This window comes from Solanum verrucosum, unplaced genomic scaffold (genome assembly GCF_900185275.1).
Source record: "Solanum verrucosum unplaced genomic scaffold, falcon-dt-bn FXZP01000287.1, whole genome shotgun sequence".
Classification (NCBI taxonomy): domain Eukaryota; kingdom Viridiplantae; phylum Streptophyta; class Magnoliopsida; order Solanales; family Solanaceae; genus Solanum; species Solanum verrucosum.
Genome location: NW_026020292.1, coordinates 1858452 through 1878210, shown reverse-complemented (window position 1 = coordinate 1878210; position 19759 = coordinate 1858452). Strand labels below are relative to the sequence as shown.

Genomic DNA, 19759 nt, shown 5'->3' with positions numbered 1-19759 from the left:
TGTATGAGCTATTTATTACTCATTCCTTTTGAATTTGTTAATCTGATTTTGATATGACACATAGTTTACGAAAGTAAATTAGATTTTGAGAAAAAACATTAAGTGATACTTGAAGTTGTCCCAGATTTTCAAAAAGACACCTTAACTTTGCGTGTCCTATTACCCCACAAAACATTCAAAATCACAATAAATACACATTTTTTACACAATATTTCCACTTTGGACAAAAATATCCTTCGAATGTGCAATTTCTTAAAAACAAAAAGTCGGACCCATTATTGATGTATTGAAGGATTCTTTGGTAATTTCCTATGATGAATTCGTTTTGTTTGTTTCTTTTAAATTTATTTCACTATACTAAATAATTGTATAAAATATTATGAATCACGATAATTAATTACTTAAATATTTAAAAGATTTAAAAATATATAAAAGATCTGATTGACTCTTCAAATTTTACCGGTGACACATAAATTGGGACAAATGAAATAATATATATTATTTGAATTTTTTTTAGAAAGTACTATAAATTACAGTAATTAACAGCTAGAAATATTTCAAAGACAAAAAAAATTGATTGAATCTCAAATTTTTTTTAGTACTACATAAATTAAGAAAGAAGAAATGACCTCTATTATTTGAAAATGACGTAAAAGTATTACAAATCATACAATAAGAATTAACAATTTAAAATTTTAAAAGACTTTAATGCTTTGTACTTATTCTATTTCCACTTTGGACAAAAATATCCTCCCAATATGCATATTTTTTTAAACAAAAAGTGGGACCCATTATTGATGTATTCAAGAATGCTTTGGTAATTTTCCTATGATGAATTCGTTTTGTTTGTTGTTTATTTTTTTTTAAATAATTGTATAAAATATTATAAATCACAATAATTATTTACTTAAATATTCAAAAGATATAAAAATATGTAAAAGATCTGATTAACTCTTCAAATTTTATCGGTGACACATAAATTGGACAAATGAAATAATATATATTATTTGAAAATTATTTAGAAAGTACAATAATTTACAGTATTTAACAATAGAATATTTTAAAGACAAAAAAAATTGATATTGAGAAAGAAGAAATAACCTTTATTATTTGAAAATTGCGTAAAAGATATTACAAATCATACAACAATAATTAGCAATTTAGAATGTTAAAAGACATAAAAAAAAATTTGATAAATTTCACTATATTTTAATTTATTAGTATTATTTAAAAAGTGTCAATTAATACTCTCTCCGTTTATTTCTATTATGTATTGTAAAAACTTAAATGTCTCAAAATTTATTATTTTACTTATTCCTATTCTTTATTGTAAATTTAAAGGCCTAAATATTTAATTCCAACCTTTCATTCTCCAAGAAGAATGAAAAAATTATATGTATCTATCTATTTATGTATATATATATATATATATATATATATATATATATATATATATATATATATATATATATTATAAAGCTAAAATATTTAAAAAATGATTTGACACCTCTCTTTGGCAATGATCCTTATTATTTTTATTTTTTTTTATTGTTGTAATTTTCACTATATTTCTATTTATAATTACTATTACAAGATGTGTCACTTACTATTCCCTTCATTAATTTCTATTATTTATTATAAGAATTTAAATACCTCAAATTTTACTACTCCACTTATTCCTATTATTTATTGTAAATTTAAGGGCAAAAATATTTATCACTCAAATCTTTCATTTTCTCCTTAACGAATGAAAATTTATTAAAATAGAGTAATCTAATGAAATATCATTTCAAATAGCTTGAAAAAAATTAAACCATCCCTTTAACTCTCCTAATTATGAGGTTTCTCTTCTTTTTTTTTATTTAATTTTCAATAATCTAGAAAATATTTACATAATTAGTCAATTAAAGAATAAGATAATTGCTCACTAAATAAATTTTAAAAATGGAAAGGCGTAACTCTCCAAAAAATATTCTAACGTCCATTTATATTTATTACGTTTCATGATGAACCCATGATTAAAGTTGACAGTAAAAAAATATTGCACTAGCCAAAAAAATAATCTTTTCCCTATTTTCTTATTTATTTTATTAGTTTTTTTATAAGAAGAAAAGACACAATTATTATCATTTATTGTCCAAATTTTTCATATTCTTTATTCAAAATCAAAACTCATCCACATATTGATATATGAAATCATTGATATTCGCTTTTAACTTCTTCATCTTTATATAGTGTTTGGATTACATAATTTATTCAGTTTCTATACAAAATTGATATTTGAGCTCTCTTGTGTATTTATTATTTCTAATTTTTACTCTGAATTTTTTACGAAATATTAATTTTTATGCCTTTCATATGAAAGTTTTGTGTAGATATATAACAAAAACTTTAGGCTATTAATTTTATCAATTGAACAAATTGATATGCTCATATTTTAAAGTAATAATTGTGAAAAATTTAAATTATAAGCAAGAAAAATTACATGAACTCTAAATTTATATAGTTAAACAAATATATAAACGTAAATAGTATTATATAAAGGAAATTATTAGTGAAATAACATAAATAATTTAAAATATCCAAAAATGAGATAGCAACGTATATAAAATTGGCGCATAAAAAATTATGTCTTTGTATTGTTCTAAGGAAAAATTATAATTCTCTTCTTATTTTTCTTGAAACTAATTTAATTCTATTTTTTTTTCTTTTATTGTTATCTTCTGTTTGATTTTTTTTATATATATATTTTAGCATTGAAATTTTTTAATTTTCTTATATATTAATATAAAAAAATATGACCGCGCTAAGTGCGGTTTGGTTAACTAGTGATCTTCTAATTAAGAGGATATTTAATTTCTTTCATTATCAATGTTATTAATTTTCTCTCATTAATCTCTTTTTTAAAGCTTTCAAATTTCTTATATCATTGATGTTATCTTTTTTCTCAGATTTTTGAATTTTTTTCCTTATATTAGAATTAAAATAAAAAATGTTGAAAAAAATGTCTTTTAATAAAATTTCTTTGTGCTTCCTTGTATCACGTTTTTGTTAGGAAAATATAGTAATCAATGCAATATTGATTGGTATTAAAAAGACGAGAAGGAGTTGCTCGAATGGTAAACACTCCTCACTTCCAACCCGAAGGTTGCGAGTTTGAGTCACCAAGAGAGCAAAAGGGGTGGGAGCTCCTAGGGAGGGTAAAAAAAGGATTGGAATTAAAAAATAAGTAGCAAAACAATAATTATTAATATTTAAAACATAAGTACTACATTGAATTTAATTACATTAAAATATGAAAAGATTAAAAGTCATGACATTTATGATTTACCATAATAATCATTATGTATAATAATAGTTACATATTTACACGAACGTATAAATAATATAAGAAATATTTTCTTAGTGAAAATGCGTGAGAAAATCATTACAATGTTTGATGATAATGATATATACGGACTGTTTTCAATATTGATGATAAAAATATCTATTTTCTTTCATATATATATATATATATATATATATATATATATATATATATATATATATAAACTTTTCAAAAGAAATCTATTTCAAAAGATACGAGTGTCGTGGTCTATGAAACGTGAATAATGAACTATACATAATTTTATATTTGATTATTTGGGAGAAGTCCATCACCATAATATATGTTTTACATTTTTCTTTTTGACATTTTCCTTTTTTTTTTTGTAATTCTTTGTTCATTTTGGTATATAATATACTATTTCTACATCCACTTTCTATATTTCAACAATAAAATTGTAGGTGATGCTTTATCTTAAATGACATTAGTTTCATTTTTAAAAGTTTGTAAAACACTTATGTATTAAAATTATAAATTTGTGTTTAAATTATATATTTCAACGTTTACGTTATTTTAATATTAAAAAATAAAAATATATATAATAAAAATCTAAATACGATTTTTTTACGATCACGCGAAATGCGAGGTGATTCACTAGTGATACATTAAATTAACATACTCCCTCCATTTTCATTTACTTATCGAATATTTTTTAATTTGAATTTTGACAAATCAAGTATAATTTTTTTTATTATATACTTTTAATTTATTAACATTAAATTAATATTTTTGAAAAATATAGTGAGTAAATATATTTAAAACTCTATCAATTAATAAGGACAAAATAATAAATTCACTATATCAATTGTTGTTTTTTAATAAACTAGTTCTTTGACACGTGCGTTGCACGTGATTACCAATTTTAAAAATATATGTAATATATAGTATTGCTTATTTAAGAGAAGATTTGAATAATAAGCTTAGCATTGCTTATTCACGCGAACCTATGAAGATGGTCAATGAATTTTTTTATTAGTTAAATGCAATAATGTATATATTTATTTCAATTTGATGAGGTTCAATCATGTAATTAGTCATATCTCACTAATAGGGGTGTACATGACCGGGTTGGTTTGGGTTTTCAAATATCAAACCAAACCATTTGTGTCAAATTTTTAAATTTATAAACCAAACCAAACCAATAAAACTCAGATTTTTCAACCTCGGGTTTTTTAGATTTTTTCAAGTTTTTCGGATTTTTGAGTTTTTCCGGTAAAGTATTCATACAAACATATAATTTACTTGTACTTCAAATATTTCTTTAGTCTTACAAAAATACAACTATCTAAGGTGTTTCTTAAGAAAATAACACAAAATATGATATGATTAATGACACTAAAATATCCAACAAAAATAATAATAATGAAATCGCGTAAAATAAATATTGCAAATTAATAAGTCATAAATGATCATAATTTAAAAGTACTAAATTATGCTAAAATATGTTTAATAAGTATTAGTTACATGACTAAATATTAAAGGAAATTAAAATTAGATTATGTATTTTAATTGTCTAAACCAATGTAAAACTAAAGAACAAATATTTAATATTATTGTCATTCTTAGTGTTGAATTGATTTTATTTTTGCATTAGTATTAATTTGATTTTGATTTAAGATTTATTATAATTACCAACATCTATAGATTATAATCTTTATTGGACCATTCAGAATTGTAAGTTTTAAACTTGAAATAATATATTAAAAGATAAAAACTATGAAAGAGTATAAGAATTATTTAAAATTATATCAAAGTAAATATTTTTATGTATAAGATAAAATTTTAAAATTATATATATAGTGTCGGGTTGATTTTTTTTAGTTAAAACCAAACCAACCCAAATATAGTCGGGTTTTTTTTCCAATACCAAATCAAGTCAAACCAAACCACTAGTCGGGTTTTTTTTCGGTTTGACTCGATTTGCGATTTGGTTCGGTTTTTGGTTCGATTTTGTACACCCCTACTCACTATTATTACCTTAAAGACGATATTTGTTTTGTATTTTTCTTGTCATCTAACCAAATGTGCTTTGCACGTGTACTCCACGTTAAATTGTTTAGATTTCATATGAACATGTGAAGAGAACAACTACATTTTATCTTTTAGAACTATTTTTTGTATATTAAGTTTTATTTTATAAGTTATAACATAATAGATGACGTTCTTGTTGTTGCCTCTCATATTTGACTTCTCGATTGACTGTATACATAAATCAAAGATAGTTATCTGACTATCCATAGTTAATTGAGAAAGATTTCCTTTTTTTTACTAGAAAAATGAAAAATTAAAAAATATATTCTATTTGTGGCGGTATAATAATATGAAAAATTATTGGTCAAAAGTTAATATAAGGAAAGTTGAAAGACAAAAATAATTAATGTAATAACTATGAAATTTATAATATTATAACTAAGAATGTAAAAGAGTGTAAAGAACGTTTGCAATAATTAGTAATAACTAAGAGAATTTATAATGTTATAACTAAAGAATTAATGTGCAATAACTGAATTTCTAATAAATTTTATACTTACATATATTCACATATGATTCATATATATTGACATATTTTCACATTTGTTGTGAGTTTTTTCTAAAAAAAGAACTCGGAAGATTTTAAAATAATATATTTTGAAGTTAGAAGATCTTGTTAACTTGATAATACATTTGTGACATATATAATACTTTAATTTAAATACAAATACCTATCAAAATATAAATATATATTTGCATTAATGAAAATATTTATCTCACAATAAATAAATAATAAAAATTAAACTAATACAAATTTCAACTGGCGTTATTACAAGTCATATGAACTTTTCTTCGTCTAAAATACTGAAATATTAAAAAATAGTAAATAAGAAAAACAAAAGGGCAATGTTTATATTGTAATAACTATTTTGAAGCAAACTTCCTGACAATCTAAATCACATAAGTAACATTGATAAATAAAGTCATTCTTTTGTCTTAAGCATAAAAAAAATAAATCGTGACAATTTTCTAAATTTTGGAAAAAGATATTCAGAAGCATATATCTACATCACAAGAGAAATTGTTAACAAAAACAAATGATTTTAGACTACATCATGTTAAATTCATATATTGGAACATTACATACTAATGTGTATATTAAGCAAAAACATAATTATTATATCATCAAAATTATTTTCCTCAAGTACTCAAGGTTATGGAGCATACCCACTTAGGATAGAATGACTTACTTCATCAGAATAGTGGCACCTCATATTCCGCTAAACTTCGAACTCACTCAATGACAATAAGTCACACAAAAAAATTTTAAAATGCAAGAAGAAGAAGAGTACAAGATTAAAAAAAAATTGTGGTTGAAAAATGAGAGGAAACTCCTCTATTTATAGTCAACAAATGATAGTATGAACAATATTTTTTTGTGTCTTATCTGAAAAGTCATGACATTTTGAGAAGTCACAACTTATTGAAAAAGTCACAACTCTTTGGAAAAGCCACAACTCATCGAAAAATTACAATCCTTTGAAAAAAGTCACAACTTATCGGAAAAATCACAACTCATTAAAAAAGTCACAATTTAAGTTAGGGATATTATAGTAATTTAACATTCAAATTATGAGTTCATGCTTTTAAAGTAATATAAATATAAATATAAATATAGATATAGATATAGATATAAATAGAGATGGATAGATATGACAAGTTAAAATTTGACAAAGTAAAAAAGAACGAGTACTTGTGAACAAGTGAATTGACAAAAATATTTGGCTTGTGGATTAGTTAAAGTGAAAGAATAAAGAAAGAAATAGACATATGGCCTGGGAATGTTCTTGTCTTTTCTTGAGATATGAAGTAATCCTTATATTCTTCGGTCGGTAACTTGTGACGGTTGCCAACTTATTACAATTTGGTTTTCTCCTTCTTCTTTTAAAAACTTCCAAATTTCTTTTTCTCTTCGTAGAAGCAGCCAAGTAATTACAAACTGTATGATTTTTTTGCTCCCATGCAATTTCAGTTTTCAATTTTCATGACTCTGTTTTACATTTATAAATTTTATTAGTGTTTCAGTATGATCAAATAATGAATTTTTTTTTGGTCAAGAGTTACATTTTTTTGTGCTGAATTAATTCTTGAATACTCTGTAATATACCTACATGCATATATAGTGAAACATTTTCAGTCTTCTGCAATTTTCATTTGACATATATAATACATAAAATTTTTAGAGGTGTCATGATCATTATGTGAGTTGGAGTGTGTGGAAAAGAGTATTAGATGTGGTGTTTACTTGTCAGTTGAGATCAAAAGTGTATGTTTATGTATCATTAGAGAAATTTGATCATCGAAGTAGAAGATTTATATATAGTTTTATTTACTTACAGGTAGAAGATGGCAACAATAGGAGATATAGGAGTTTCTGCAGCTATAAATATTCTGTCTGCACTAATCTTCCTTTTGGCATTTGCAATTCTGCGGCTTCAACCACTGAATGACAGAGTGTACTTCCCAAAATGGTATCTTGCGGGGCTGAGAAACGATCCACTGAAGTCGGGTGGATTTGTTAAGAAAGTTGTTAATTTGGATTGGAAGGCATATATAAGGTTTCTGAATTGGGTACCAGCTGCACTGAAAATGCCTGAACTTGAACTCATTGACCATGCTGGATTGGACTCTGCTGTTTATTTACGGATCTACTTGCTAGGGTATGCCTGCCTCTCTAATTATTTACTAATATATGATTTGTTTCAACATATATCATGTCGTTGCAATATCAATTACTTTCAATTTGTTTATCTTACTTTCCTTTTTAAAATGTCACTTTTTCTGTATCTGAGTAGTAACTCAATTTGGATTGGAGGGCATATTTAGACCTCAAGATTCAAATGGCAGTTTGATACATTACACACGTCGATCACAAGATTCAAAATTTCTTTATTTTTTTGAACTCCATGTCGAGTCAAACTAAGAAGAGCAAATTGAAATAGATGCTTAGTGACTTTTTAACGTGTGATATTGATTGATGCAAAAATGGTACCTGTTAATTGGACAAAGCTGAATTTTGAGTTACACTTTGGGAACTGAATATTTGATGACATTTATGACTTCTGATTTGCAGGCTAAAAATATTTATTCCTATTACATTGCTTGCTTTTGCTGTTCTAGTACCTGTTAATTGGACAAATAATACTCTGAAGAAGTCTGGGCTTACTTACAGCGAAATTGATAAGATTTCCATTTCAAATGTTCCACTCGGATCAGAGAGGTTAGGCAATTTTTCCTATTTCAAGTATTTGATGCAATACACTCATCATTACCAAGTTCTTGTTCTGATACCTACTTATATAATACAGCATTATTTTCCGTTTTAGGTTTTAAACCTGTAGCCTTCTATATCCACACCGCTTTAGGAAAAATGTATACGATAATATCTGTCTAATTATATCACAAGGCTATTGTTATGATTCTAAAAAAACTAGAAGCTGTTTTGAGAATTTATGGACTTTGCTGCAATAGAATCAACAACAACATAATACCCCACTGCAATTTCAAAAGTAGGGTCTTGGGGAGGGTAGATTGCACGCATACCTTACCCCTACCTCGAGGAGGTAGAAAGGTTGTTTCCAAAAGACCCTCGACTCAAGTAACACATATGAAAACAATAAGAAAAGAAAATACGGAAGGGAAAAGGACATAACAAATAATAGGGAAAACATAACAAAGAATTCAGAGGACAAGGAACAGTAACAACATCTAAATAATGCACTAACGCACAAAAAACAACAGGTAGAAACAAAATCTAGGACAAGAAAAGAAGATATAACAAATACTAGAGGGAGCATTACTTAGCATTTAGGAAAAAGGAAACTTAACTTCTTATGTCATATATATCACACTGCTGTTACAAAAATTTCTCTGATGTCTACCTTTTCAGTTATTTTACTAGGCTATGGAAAGCCAGGTTAGGTAGCTTATCTTTTTATTGTTTCAAAATGGATGTTCCTTTGTATTTGCTTTACCAAGTTTTGTATGTTTATTCTTTATCCTTCTGATTAGTCGAACTCCACTTGTCCTGGCTTTCTAGAAGTCTTCGCTTCAAGTTAAGTCAGCTTCATGTCAATAGAGTTGCCTTTTTTTGGTGTCAACTGGATCACATCTCCTGCTTCCTTTGTAAACAAGAGGATCATATAAAATATTATGCAAATACAAATAAAAAGGAGGTTCACTTCATGTGAGGATTGGAGTTCAGATTTCATATAAAAAAGTCATTGTTAACCTTATTTACAGTACATTGCGATATGTTTCTGGTTGCTTCATCTTCACAAGCTATACAAACTGTTTTCTGCAATGACTTGTATTGAACGGGATCTTTCCAGGTTTTGGGCTCATATCCTTATGGCCTATGCCTCGACAGTTTGGACATGCTATGTCTTACAAAAGGAGTATGCAAAAGTTGCAGATATGAGGTTGCAGTTTCTTGCATCTGAAAAACGTCGCCCTGATCAATTCACAGTATGTGAAATAGAAATATGAACTTATTCAGTATTAACAATTTACTGGGTAGTGGTAATATCGACTTCTAGTTGCAATCTTGAGCAATGTCTGATAGAAATTTTTTGAGCTAAAATTAGGAAACTTTGTTATATTATTTATTGAGCTACAATTTGATTGTTCTCAGGTCCTTGTCAGAAACGTTCCACCTGACACTGATGAATCAGTCAGTGAATGTGTCGAGCACTTTTTCCTGGTTAATCATACAGATCATTACCTCACAAATCAGGTTTGTACTTGATGTAATACATGTTATATGCTTCTTCGGAGCGAAATCATTGATAAAGAGATATATTCTTTGATTGTCTCGTGAATACTCTCATTTTTCATAAGAACAACTTAGCTGAGAACAGAACTGTGTCGCATCATTTTAAAAAAAAATATATATATAAATGGACATCAGATTCTTTTGAGTTGTAAGAATTTGTCTTGTACATATTTAGCTTCTCCTTTCAGATATTATTGGGGTAATCATTTACTACGTCTTGTGATTACTTGATACTTGTTGTCTTGAGATTCTGTCGCTGAAGAACGAAGAAGGACAGGATTAGTATTTGAAGACATTAATGTGGTCTTCTTGAAGAGAAAAGGTAGATATATTTCAGAAATGTAGGAAGAATAGAAGATGGTCTATTTCATTTACACAAGTTATCGAGTTCTAAAAGCTTGTTATCCTCTTCCTCAGAAACACTTTTTGCTTGAAGAACTAACTTTTCAATGATTGTGCCTGCGATGTATGGTCATTAATTTATTATCTGTTCTCTTCTTGAGGAGTCACTTTTATGTCAGATATTACAATTAATAGGATATTTGTTTCAAATTGTTAATTGCAGTTTAAATTTCTTTTTAAATAAATTAATTATCGTTATTCATGTAGTTGGATTGTACTTGCAGGTTGTTTACAATGCCAACAAACTAGCAAAATTGGTCAAGGAGAAGAACAGTAAGCAAAATTGGCTTGATTATTACAATCTCAAGTATTCTAGAAATCAATCAACACGGCCCATGATGAAGGTATGTATGTATAGACAAGTTAGTTCATCACTTTGGATATTATTTATTTTCTTTGAAGATATCGAAAGCATTCTATGATGCTCTGAGATTATTATAGTTTCTCTTTCAGGATATCTAAAAATATCCTTCTCGAACTTGCAGACTCGTTTCCTTGGCCTTTGTGGAGAAAAAGTGGATGCTATCAACCATCAGACTGCTGAAGTTGAAAGACTATCGAAAGAGGTAATAGATCTTGAGTAAACTTTGCTAACTGTCATGTTGATTGACCTCACTCAAAGTACAGCTGAAAGTGTCTTCAATAGTCCTTTATTCACTACTTTTGACATCATATGATCCTTGATGCCAAATGCTTTTATTTGGATAGAAAAAAATTGACTCGAGGCTTTTAGAAGATTTGATGCTTTAAGGCATCCATGCCTTTTATTGTTGCAACAAAGAAAAGCTTTCGGTCAATCATTCAACTTTAGAGCTTGTTCCTTTTATTGCTATTACTGTAGACTAGCTTTCATTTTACCAATGTCATAAGTTCTGGTTTATTTGTAGATAGCTGAAGAGAGAGAGCGGGTTAAAAATGACCCAAAATCTATCATGCCGGTGGCATTTGTCTCATTCAAAACACGGTGGGGTGCTGCCATTTGTGCTCAAACTCAGCAGGCAAGAAATCCAACTTTGTGGTTAACTGATTGGGCTCCAGAGCCACGTGATGTATATTGGAAAAACCTGGCGATTCCCTATGTGTATCTAACAGTTAGGAGGCTCATAATTGGTGTTGCATTCTTTTTCCTGACATTCTTCTTCATGATTCCCATCACATTTGTCCAAACTCTTGCAAGTATCGAGGGGATCAGGAAAAGAGCGCCATTCCTGAAAGTTATCATTGACATGTGAGTATGCCCCATTATAGACTTATTCCGGTGTCAGCATCCACTAGCTCTCATTTGTAACATTTTCCCTGTCTTCTATCAGCTTATGTTTAAGGCGCTATGATATTTTTGTTCATCTACTTCCATAAATTTCTCAGAATGGTCATAAAACTAGTCCTGATAGTAAATCAAATCGTCGGGTATCTAATTTGGAATAAATTCAAATGAACTGGTATCTTAGGGTATGCTTCATAATGATGCATAGGACACTCGGGCTACACCAAAAATGATCTTTAGCGGCAATAGCTTAATTTCCGCTAAATATGTAGTTTTAGTGGCAATTAGTATTCATTATAAATGTCCCTAAACCCCATAGCGACATTGGATCTAATGGAAATGAACTAATGCCGGTAAAGACTTTAGGACTCTTTGTTAATGCGCATATTTGTTGCCGCTAAAAGTTGTTTTTGTGGTAATACTTAATAGTGCACATTGCCTTCACTGTACATCTAAGAGAATATTAGTCACTTGTTTAGCAAAAGTGGAGTCTTAACACTTTTGTTGATGGTGTGATTGTTAACAGAAGTGTTGCTTGACCGAAGCCTAGCAACCTAAGACATGCTAAATGACATTTCCTTACTAGAGAGTATGTTGTTGGGAGATCGACTTAACAGAGGAGAATGATATGTTGGCAATTCAATCACCTGACCCAAAAAAAATTGAAAAGTAAAACTATTCTGGCAGTTTAGGTTATCATTTACCTATCATAGCCATGAAGATTGACATGGCATGACATAGTTCAGACGTGAAGTAGTAACTAATGAATGGTCTTCTAAATAGATCTATTTATCGTATTTCTCATCATTCTATTTGGTAATTAGATGAATATTATGTTGTCTTGAATTGTTGCTTTGTGTCTAGCATGGTTGTTAGACTTGTGCTACCATACCCCACATCCCTCTCCCACACAGCAGATATGGTTATCCATTTTATGCTTAGATCTTTATACCAATAATTCCACCCAATCTATTGTGCAGACCTTTCGTCAAGTCATTCATCCAAGGTTTTCTACCTGGGATTGCTTTGAAGATCTTTCTCATAGTATTGCCAAAGATACTGATGCTGATGTCCAAATTTGAGGGCTGGGGAAGTATATCAGCTCTGGAAAGAAGAGCTGCATCTAAATATTACATCTTTAACTTTGTGAATGTGTTTCTTGGGAGCATAATTGCAGGAGCTGCATTTGATCAGCTAAATACTTTTATTCATCAGTCAGCAAATGAGTAAGTTGAAGTGGCATTACTGCATTTTTTTCTTGCAAAGGAATCAATTGGAAAATGGAGATTACTTACAGACAGCCTGCTTCAGATGCAGGTTGAATGATCTGCAAAATAGGATTATCGTCTTATTCCATGTCTGCTATAGTTAGTTTCATAAGATTACTAATGTCTGAGGTCGAATGTAAGCTTTGTTAGAATATCCGCCCAATGATATATATTGAAAATCACCAATATGAATCCTACCATTCATAGGGTAGTTGCTTCCATCACAACATATGGTCATTTTATAAAAAATTAAGATGGCCCCACTTAGGAGTAGCAACTCTGGAAGGAATTTGTACCCCAATTCACTACAGCAGTTTCTTTCATGCATGCTTGATGAAAGGCATATTCACTGTTGTCAAAGGCACACTTAAGCGAGGGTCATGTGTTGAGCACTTCACCTCGCTTAATGTGCGCTTCAGTATTGTCATCGAGGTTCTACAAAAATACTTTTTCCTTGCCAATGAGCCTCTTTAGAAGAGGTGGCGCTAAACAACTGATATTGCACTTTGTCCTAATTTTTCTTAGATTTCTTTGTTCATACATTTGTCATTCATGTTTATAATTATTAGTTTTGGGCTGAACGTATATATTTGTATTGACTCAGTATGTGTATTTTTTCTAATATTTTGACTCTCTTTGGAAATCTTGTTTCAACACAGGTGAGGTTCAACTTTTAGGAGTTTTGAGTACTTGATAGATTATTTAGTAAGAATGCATATCCACCTTCTACCAGTTTGGCAGTGGCCTGTCAAAGCAAATGTAATGGTCCTGATAATATAGTGTGAGAGAGCAGAACATTGGTTATGAATTTCGATAGCAGAAAAATAGGGATCTTTTTCTTTGTTTGCTATTAGAAAGTCCAGACAAATTGCAGCAACTGTCATTGGGTCTTAGCATGTCTAGCATTTAAATGCGACAATAAGTCTCTAATATCTACTCAAGGCCCCTGATTCCTTCGAAGTATGCTCGCGTTAAAGTGTGATATCCCATACATGATAGGACTAGCTTTCCTTTTGATGCAATTTTCAGATCTTCTATATCCCTTTACTTGAATGCTATGCTTCTTAAGCACTAAAAGATTCTGTCTTTTTCCGCAGAATACCTAAAACAATCGGTGTTGCTATCCCAATGAAAGCAACTTTCTTCATCACTTACACAATGGTTGATGGGTGGGCCGGTATTGCTGGAGAGATCCTAAGGTTGAAGCCACTAATAATCTTCCATTTGAAGAACTTTTTCTTGGTCAAAACTGAAAGGGATCGAGAAAAGGCGATGGATGCTGGAAGCCTCGATTTCAACACTGGAGAACCGCAGATACAATTATACTTCTTGTTGGGCCTTGTCTATGCTATAGTCACACCATTTCTGCTTCCTTTCATACTGGTGTTCTTTGCCCTGGCGTATTTTGTGTTCCGTCATCAGGTTATCTTTTCGCTTTTTAAGTCTTCTTAATCGATAAAGGATTTGGTTCTTCAGATTGCACAGTTATACTGAGTCGAAATTGAAGAGGTTCACATGCATATGAAAGTCTACTTATAATGCATGTAGTGCTAATGTAAATATATCTTTTAAAGTAGTTGTGTATGTTCAGCACAAGGCTTAATATCAGCACTCCCTATTTAGCTTTTCTGATTGTGTTCCTTTCTGATTATGCAGATTATAAATGTATACCATCAGAAGTATGAAAGTGGAGCAGCATTCTGGCCAGATGTTCACGGACGTATAATATTCGCTTTGGTCTTCTCTCAGATATCTTTTGTAACATCCGGCAATGTGAAATAATTGAAGAGGCTTAGAATTGGAAATTTTCATTTTTGGAAAGAATTTAAAGTTTTGGAAATTTTGGCTAAGTATGGAAAAGGTGAGTTTTTGGCCAACTTTGATCAGTTGTAACTTCTAGCTCATGATGAGTTAGAAGTATTTCCAGTTATGGTTGCATAGCACTCGGAACGATCTTTCCAACGCCACCGAGTTTGCTCAATTCCGAGTCCGTATGAGCGAGTTATGACCTTTGAAAGTTGGGCAGTTGACAAGGAAATCCGTCCGGGAATCATTAAGGACATTTTGGTCTTTTCCCTAGCCTTTTATTTTGGTTTTATAAATGTGTTAGGCTGATCATTTTGATCAGTTTTACCATTTTAAAAGAAGTGAGAGTGAGGGTTTTGAGAGAAGAAGAAGAGAAGAAGAAGAGAAGAAGAAGAGAAGAAGAGAAGAAGAGGAGATCAAGCAAGGAGATCATCGTGGATTTTCGTCGGGGGTGATCCCTACCAAGGTATGTGAGCTTTTAGTGTTGGGTGATCCTTTCCCCCACATGCCAAACTCGTTTTATTTTCGAGAAAAGATGGATTGTGTTTGTTGAAGTTGTGAGTTGTTGTGGTTGAAGTTGTTAGAGTTGTTAAAGTTGTTAGTTGTTGAAATTATTGTTGGTATTGTTGTTGGTTGTGATGTTGAGATTCTTGATGATTTGGGACTTGTTTCCGGTTGGGGTTTTGAGTTGAAATCTATTGAATGTTGAGGGATTTCATGTTTCTAAGTGATTGGGGTTGGAACCCTTGAAGTTAGAGAGTTTAGAGTTGGAAGAATGAAGGAGAAAAGTCGGGCTTCTTACATGAAACAAGTCCGTGTCGCGGACTTGTTCCCTCTGTGAACAAAATCTGCTCCGCGTCGCGGACAGGACGCGGACTCCACTGTTTTCAGACTTTATTCTCAAAAATTTTCTTAAGTTTGGTTGTTCCAAATCATTCCTAAATCATTCCTAAACACCATGGGGTCCTTCCAAACACCAATCAAGTCCTTGAATCCATAATTCAACTCAAGTGAAGTTAGTTTCCGATTCAAGTGAAGTCAAACTTAGAAATTAAGTAAGTCCAAGCAAGTCTTTAAAGCTTTTCAAGAGTCTTCATTGAACGTTTTAACTTCATTCTAAGGCTCAAGTTCCAAGTTAAGTATAGAGTTTCAAGTCAAGCAAAGAGTATAGAGTTTCAAGCTAAGTAAAGAGTTTCAAGTTTCAAGTTGAGTTAAGAGTTTCAAGTCAAGTCAAAGTAAAGAGTTCAAGTAAAGTAAGGAGTAAGGAGTCGAGTCCATTTCTCCAAAGTTATTAGGGAACTATGTACTTCCCAAAGAAGTTCTAAATGTTTTTACATTTAAGTAAGAAAGGAGCGATGTTCTCCAAAGAGCCTTCGGGCTAGTTTTTGAGTAATTATCTCATATCAGCAGGAATAAATATGTTTTAAAAACATAAGAGCCAGTACATTTTTGGGAGTAGTATCGAGCACCGAGTTGGGGGAGCGTTCAAAGAACCCACAGCCCCCATAGAACCATGTTAGCCACCATGGGTAGAAAAGGATCATACTTTTTAGATGAATCCTTTTCAGATTAGACTAGTGGATCCATTAGGCAGTTCAGGTCTTATACTTTTGGCCGGGTATAAGATGCTCTGGCAGCGTGAGGTCGATCGCTGTATCATCACTATAGCTCTTATGTGATGGTTGTCGGTTAGAGAAACTCCCACAGCAGTTATTGTATTTTCATACTCAGAGATTATTGTATTTTTATATACATCAGTTCATTGTATTTCTATATACATTTCAGGCTTATTGTATCTTTGTATACACACAGAGTTTATAACATGTTTTAAACAGTCTTTCTTTATATCGCACTTGTTTTAAATTGCCTTATATAGAAATAATGTCAGTCAGGTTGAGTTGAGTTGAGCCAGGTAAGCTATTCAGTTTCTCCCAGGTTTCCTTCTAGCCGTTGTTGCTTAGCTTTCCAGCTTGCATACTCGTACATTCCATGTACTGATGCCAGTTGGCCTGCATCGTTTCATGATGCAGATCCAGGTATCCCAGATCAGCAGCCTGTGCGTCGTTGATCCAGCTGAGCACTCCAGAGTCAGTGGTGAGCCTCCTTGCTTTCCGGAGGACTCTATTACTTTGTGTTCTTAGTGTTGTCTTATTAGGATGTTGCGGGGTCTGTCCCAACATCCATCTCAGTAATTTAGAGGCTTCATAGATAGACAGATAGACAGTCAGTCAGCTAGTTTTGAGTCTCTTATCTATGTATATATGTAAATATTCTATTTTGAGATTCGAGTTGCCTTATGGCCATATTTTATAAGTTAAGTTGTGTTGTAATATTGCATCGCTTGAGTTAGGTTTCCGCTGAGTTAAGAAAGCCAGGCCAAGGGTTCGCTTGGGGCCAGAAATGGTTTCCGGGTGCCGGTCCCGCCCAGGGTGTAGGCTCGGGGCGTGACATCTTTATTGGGATTGCTAAGTACAAAACGCGCTGCTCAATCAGCACCTTTCCTTATTGCCCTTCCAGTACTGACTTTATCTTTTCACTATTTCTGTAAAGGGCGCTACGAGCCAGCTTTCACCAGATATCCATTGCAGGTGAGTACAACAAGTTCACACTTAAATGCTTCCTTATTACTACAAATATAAATGTGTTGCACATAGAAGTGGAGGTTCCTGGAAAAAAAAACCACATATAGTACTGAGCTCCGATATACGTGTATTTATTTTCTCTGGATGAAGATTTAACTGTGTTGATCTCAAATGTATTTCATTAGCAAGAGAGCTGTTATAGTTGCATGGAATCATAAGGTTAAATCTCAATTTTTTTATTTTTCTCTAAAAGGGATTTATACTTTGGTCTTCTTGGATTTCAGGAAGCAAAGAGGAAAGATACTATAGAACAAGCCAAAGAATCCAAACTTAACTTGAAATACTACCTTCAAAATGCTTATTTGCATCCTGTTTTTAGAGGTGATGATGAAGATGACAATGAGGAGGACTTGAACGATAAGTTGGAGAGTAACGATGTTGTGTTGATCCCAATGAAGCGCCAGTCAAGAAGAAATACTCCAGCGCCAAGCAGGATAAGTGGCGCCAGTCAAGAGGAAATGCTCCAGCACCAAGAAGAATGAGTGCCAACTCTTCTACATCATTTCTCAATGTTACTGACTGACCATACACATTAAGTGCTTTGTTTCTTCTGGATGTGAGATTCTAACTCTTTGTACATAAGAGAGCTAAATGTAAATTGACATGATGCCAATGTAGCTAATAAGTTTGGACATGCCCCTTCTTACTCGAATGAGCAAGAGCTGCTGGCTGCAGCCTGTGGCCAACTGTTGGAATCTGCTTTGCTAGTGGAGCAACAGGGCCTGTTCAATAGAATCTGTCATTTTCCCTCTATTATGTGATTTCCTTGTATTTGCCTAAAACCCGATAAAATAGAGTTGTCTCAGACCAAATGTTCATGTACAGATCCAATAATGCGTTCAGATTGCCATTGAAGGTAATCCAATATTGCCAAAATATAAAGAATTTAATATGCATTTTAAAATTCTGAATTCGTCCGATAAATGGATGGGTTTTGTTTGTACTGAGCTTTTTTATAATTAAGTAACCTTACTTTCTTTTCTATTATGATGATAAATTAATTTCACATATGATCCTAAACATTGTTTGTTGTATTAGTAAAATTACAAACTATTAATTTATTTCATACTAAAGCCATTAGACTATTCTTACGCCTAATATTTCTAACTCTAGAACTACCTCCGAGGAAAGATTTAATTAAGTCTATATAATGATATTATTTTTGTCCTGATTTCTTATCATATTGAATGAGAAAATACATAAAAACCCCCCTAAACTTGGCATCACAACTTACTTTAGCACTTAAACTATACGAGTGTTTAAATACCACTCTTAACATCTTTCAAGTGATTAAAGCACCCCCTAAGGGATGATGTGGCAGAGAGAGTGAGTGCACTCTCCTGAAAGTGCGTGAAAAAAGAGAAAAAAAAAGCTGAATTTTTAAAGCCCTACACATGACCTTTTTTTATTGGCCAATATATAACAAATTATTTAAATAGGTTTTTTTATATATTAAATCTTTAAAATATGTAAATTTTCTTATTAAGAGGTAAATGAAATTAGTGGATTCCCTTTTTAATTTCTTTAATTTTTATTTTTTTTATTTTGTTGTCTTCCTCAGTACACATCTTTCTCCATTGAAACATCTCCTCCTCCATCTTCTTCTCCACCTCTATCCACTATTTTTATTTCATTAGTCTTTTACTAATCCGTAAAATTCAATACCAATGTCATTTTATTGACGTCGATTTCACTCTATTATTTGTATCAATTTGGCAAATGTTAACTTTCTTAAATTTTGAGTGACCCATTTTGATTTCTAGATCATTCAAACATTTCTCATAAAATTTATATTTTTTTTGGATCAACTTTCTTATGCAATTTTCATTTCTTATTTGAGTTATCTGAAAAAAATTGGCTTTCAAAAAAATCCATTCTCCAAGAGAGTAAATTAGTTGGGAGGGTTCAAAGAAGATAATGTGAATTTCTTTCTTTAAAGTGACTTAAAAAATTGTTGAATAGTGAAGAAGAAGAAGAAAAGAAAGAATTGAAGTTTGGAATAATGGTGAACAACAAGGAAGAAGAAAGAGAGGGGTGGGGGATGGGGGTATGCATTTATAAATTAATCAATTGATATAATTAATTTTAAAAAGTATTTAAGAAAAAATAGTGAATAAGTAAAAAGGAAATAAAAATTAATGACATGGTGCCTACATGGTTATGATGTGGTGCTTACGTGGCAATGAT

General features: G+C 30.9%; 2 protein-coding genes and 1 pseudogene across 3 annotated transcripts in view; 1 reads left to right on the top strand and 2 right to left on the bottom strand.

The window, feature by feature from the left end:
* Positions 1-19759, bottom strand: part of LOC125834552 (probable disease resistance protein At4g27220) — a 259136-nt pseudogene that overhangs the window by 12896 nt on the left and 226481 nt on the right.
* LOC125834553 (auxin response factor 8-like) overlaps positions 1-19759 on the bottom strand; it is a 771942-nt gene that overhangs the window by 625962 nt on the left and 126221 nt on the right. The window lies entirely within an intron of this gene.
* Positions 7281-18130, top strand: LOC125834596 (calcium permeable stress-gated cation channel 1-like). Its single transcript, XM_049513734.1, has 13 exons — positions 7281-7357; positions 7756-8076; positions 8490-8636; positions 9748-9883; positions 10050-10151; positions 10817-10936; positions 11078-11158; positions 11480-11820; positions 12837-13082; positions 14222-14546; positions 14781-14875; positions 17380-17518; positions 17797-18130. The coding sequence occupies exons 2-13, from the start codon at positions 7763-7765 to the stop codon at positions 18052-18054; spliced, it is 2304 nt and encodes a 767-aa protein (XP_049369691.1). The 5' UTR covers positions 7281-7357; positions 7756-7762; the 3' UTR covers positions 18055-18130.

What these genes read in the sequence shown, in the direction of transcription:
- LOC125834596 (XM_049513734.1), top strand. Translation starts at nt 7,763, where the DNA reads ATGGCAACAATAGGAGATATAGGAGTTTCTGCAGCTATAAATATTCTG. An exon ending in CTGAAAGTTATCATTGACAT is followed by an intron (nt 11,821 to 12,836) that starts GTGAGTATGCCC and finishes TCTATTGTGCAG; the next exon opens with ACCTTTCGTCAAGTCATTCA. An exon ending in GCTTTGGTCTTCTCTCAGAT is followed by an intron (nt 14,876 to 17,379) that starts ATCTTTTGTAAC and finishes TCGGGGCGTGAC; the next exon opens with ATCTTTATTGGGATTGCTAA.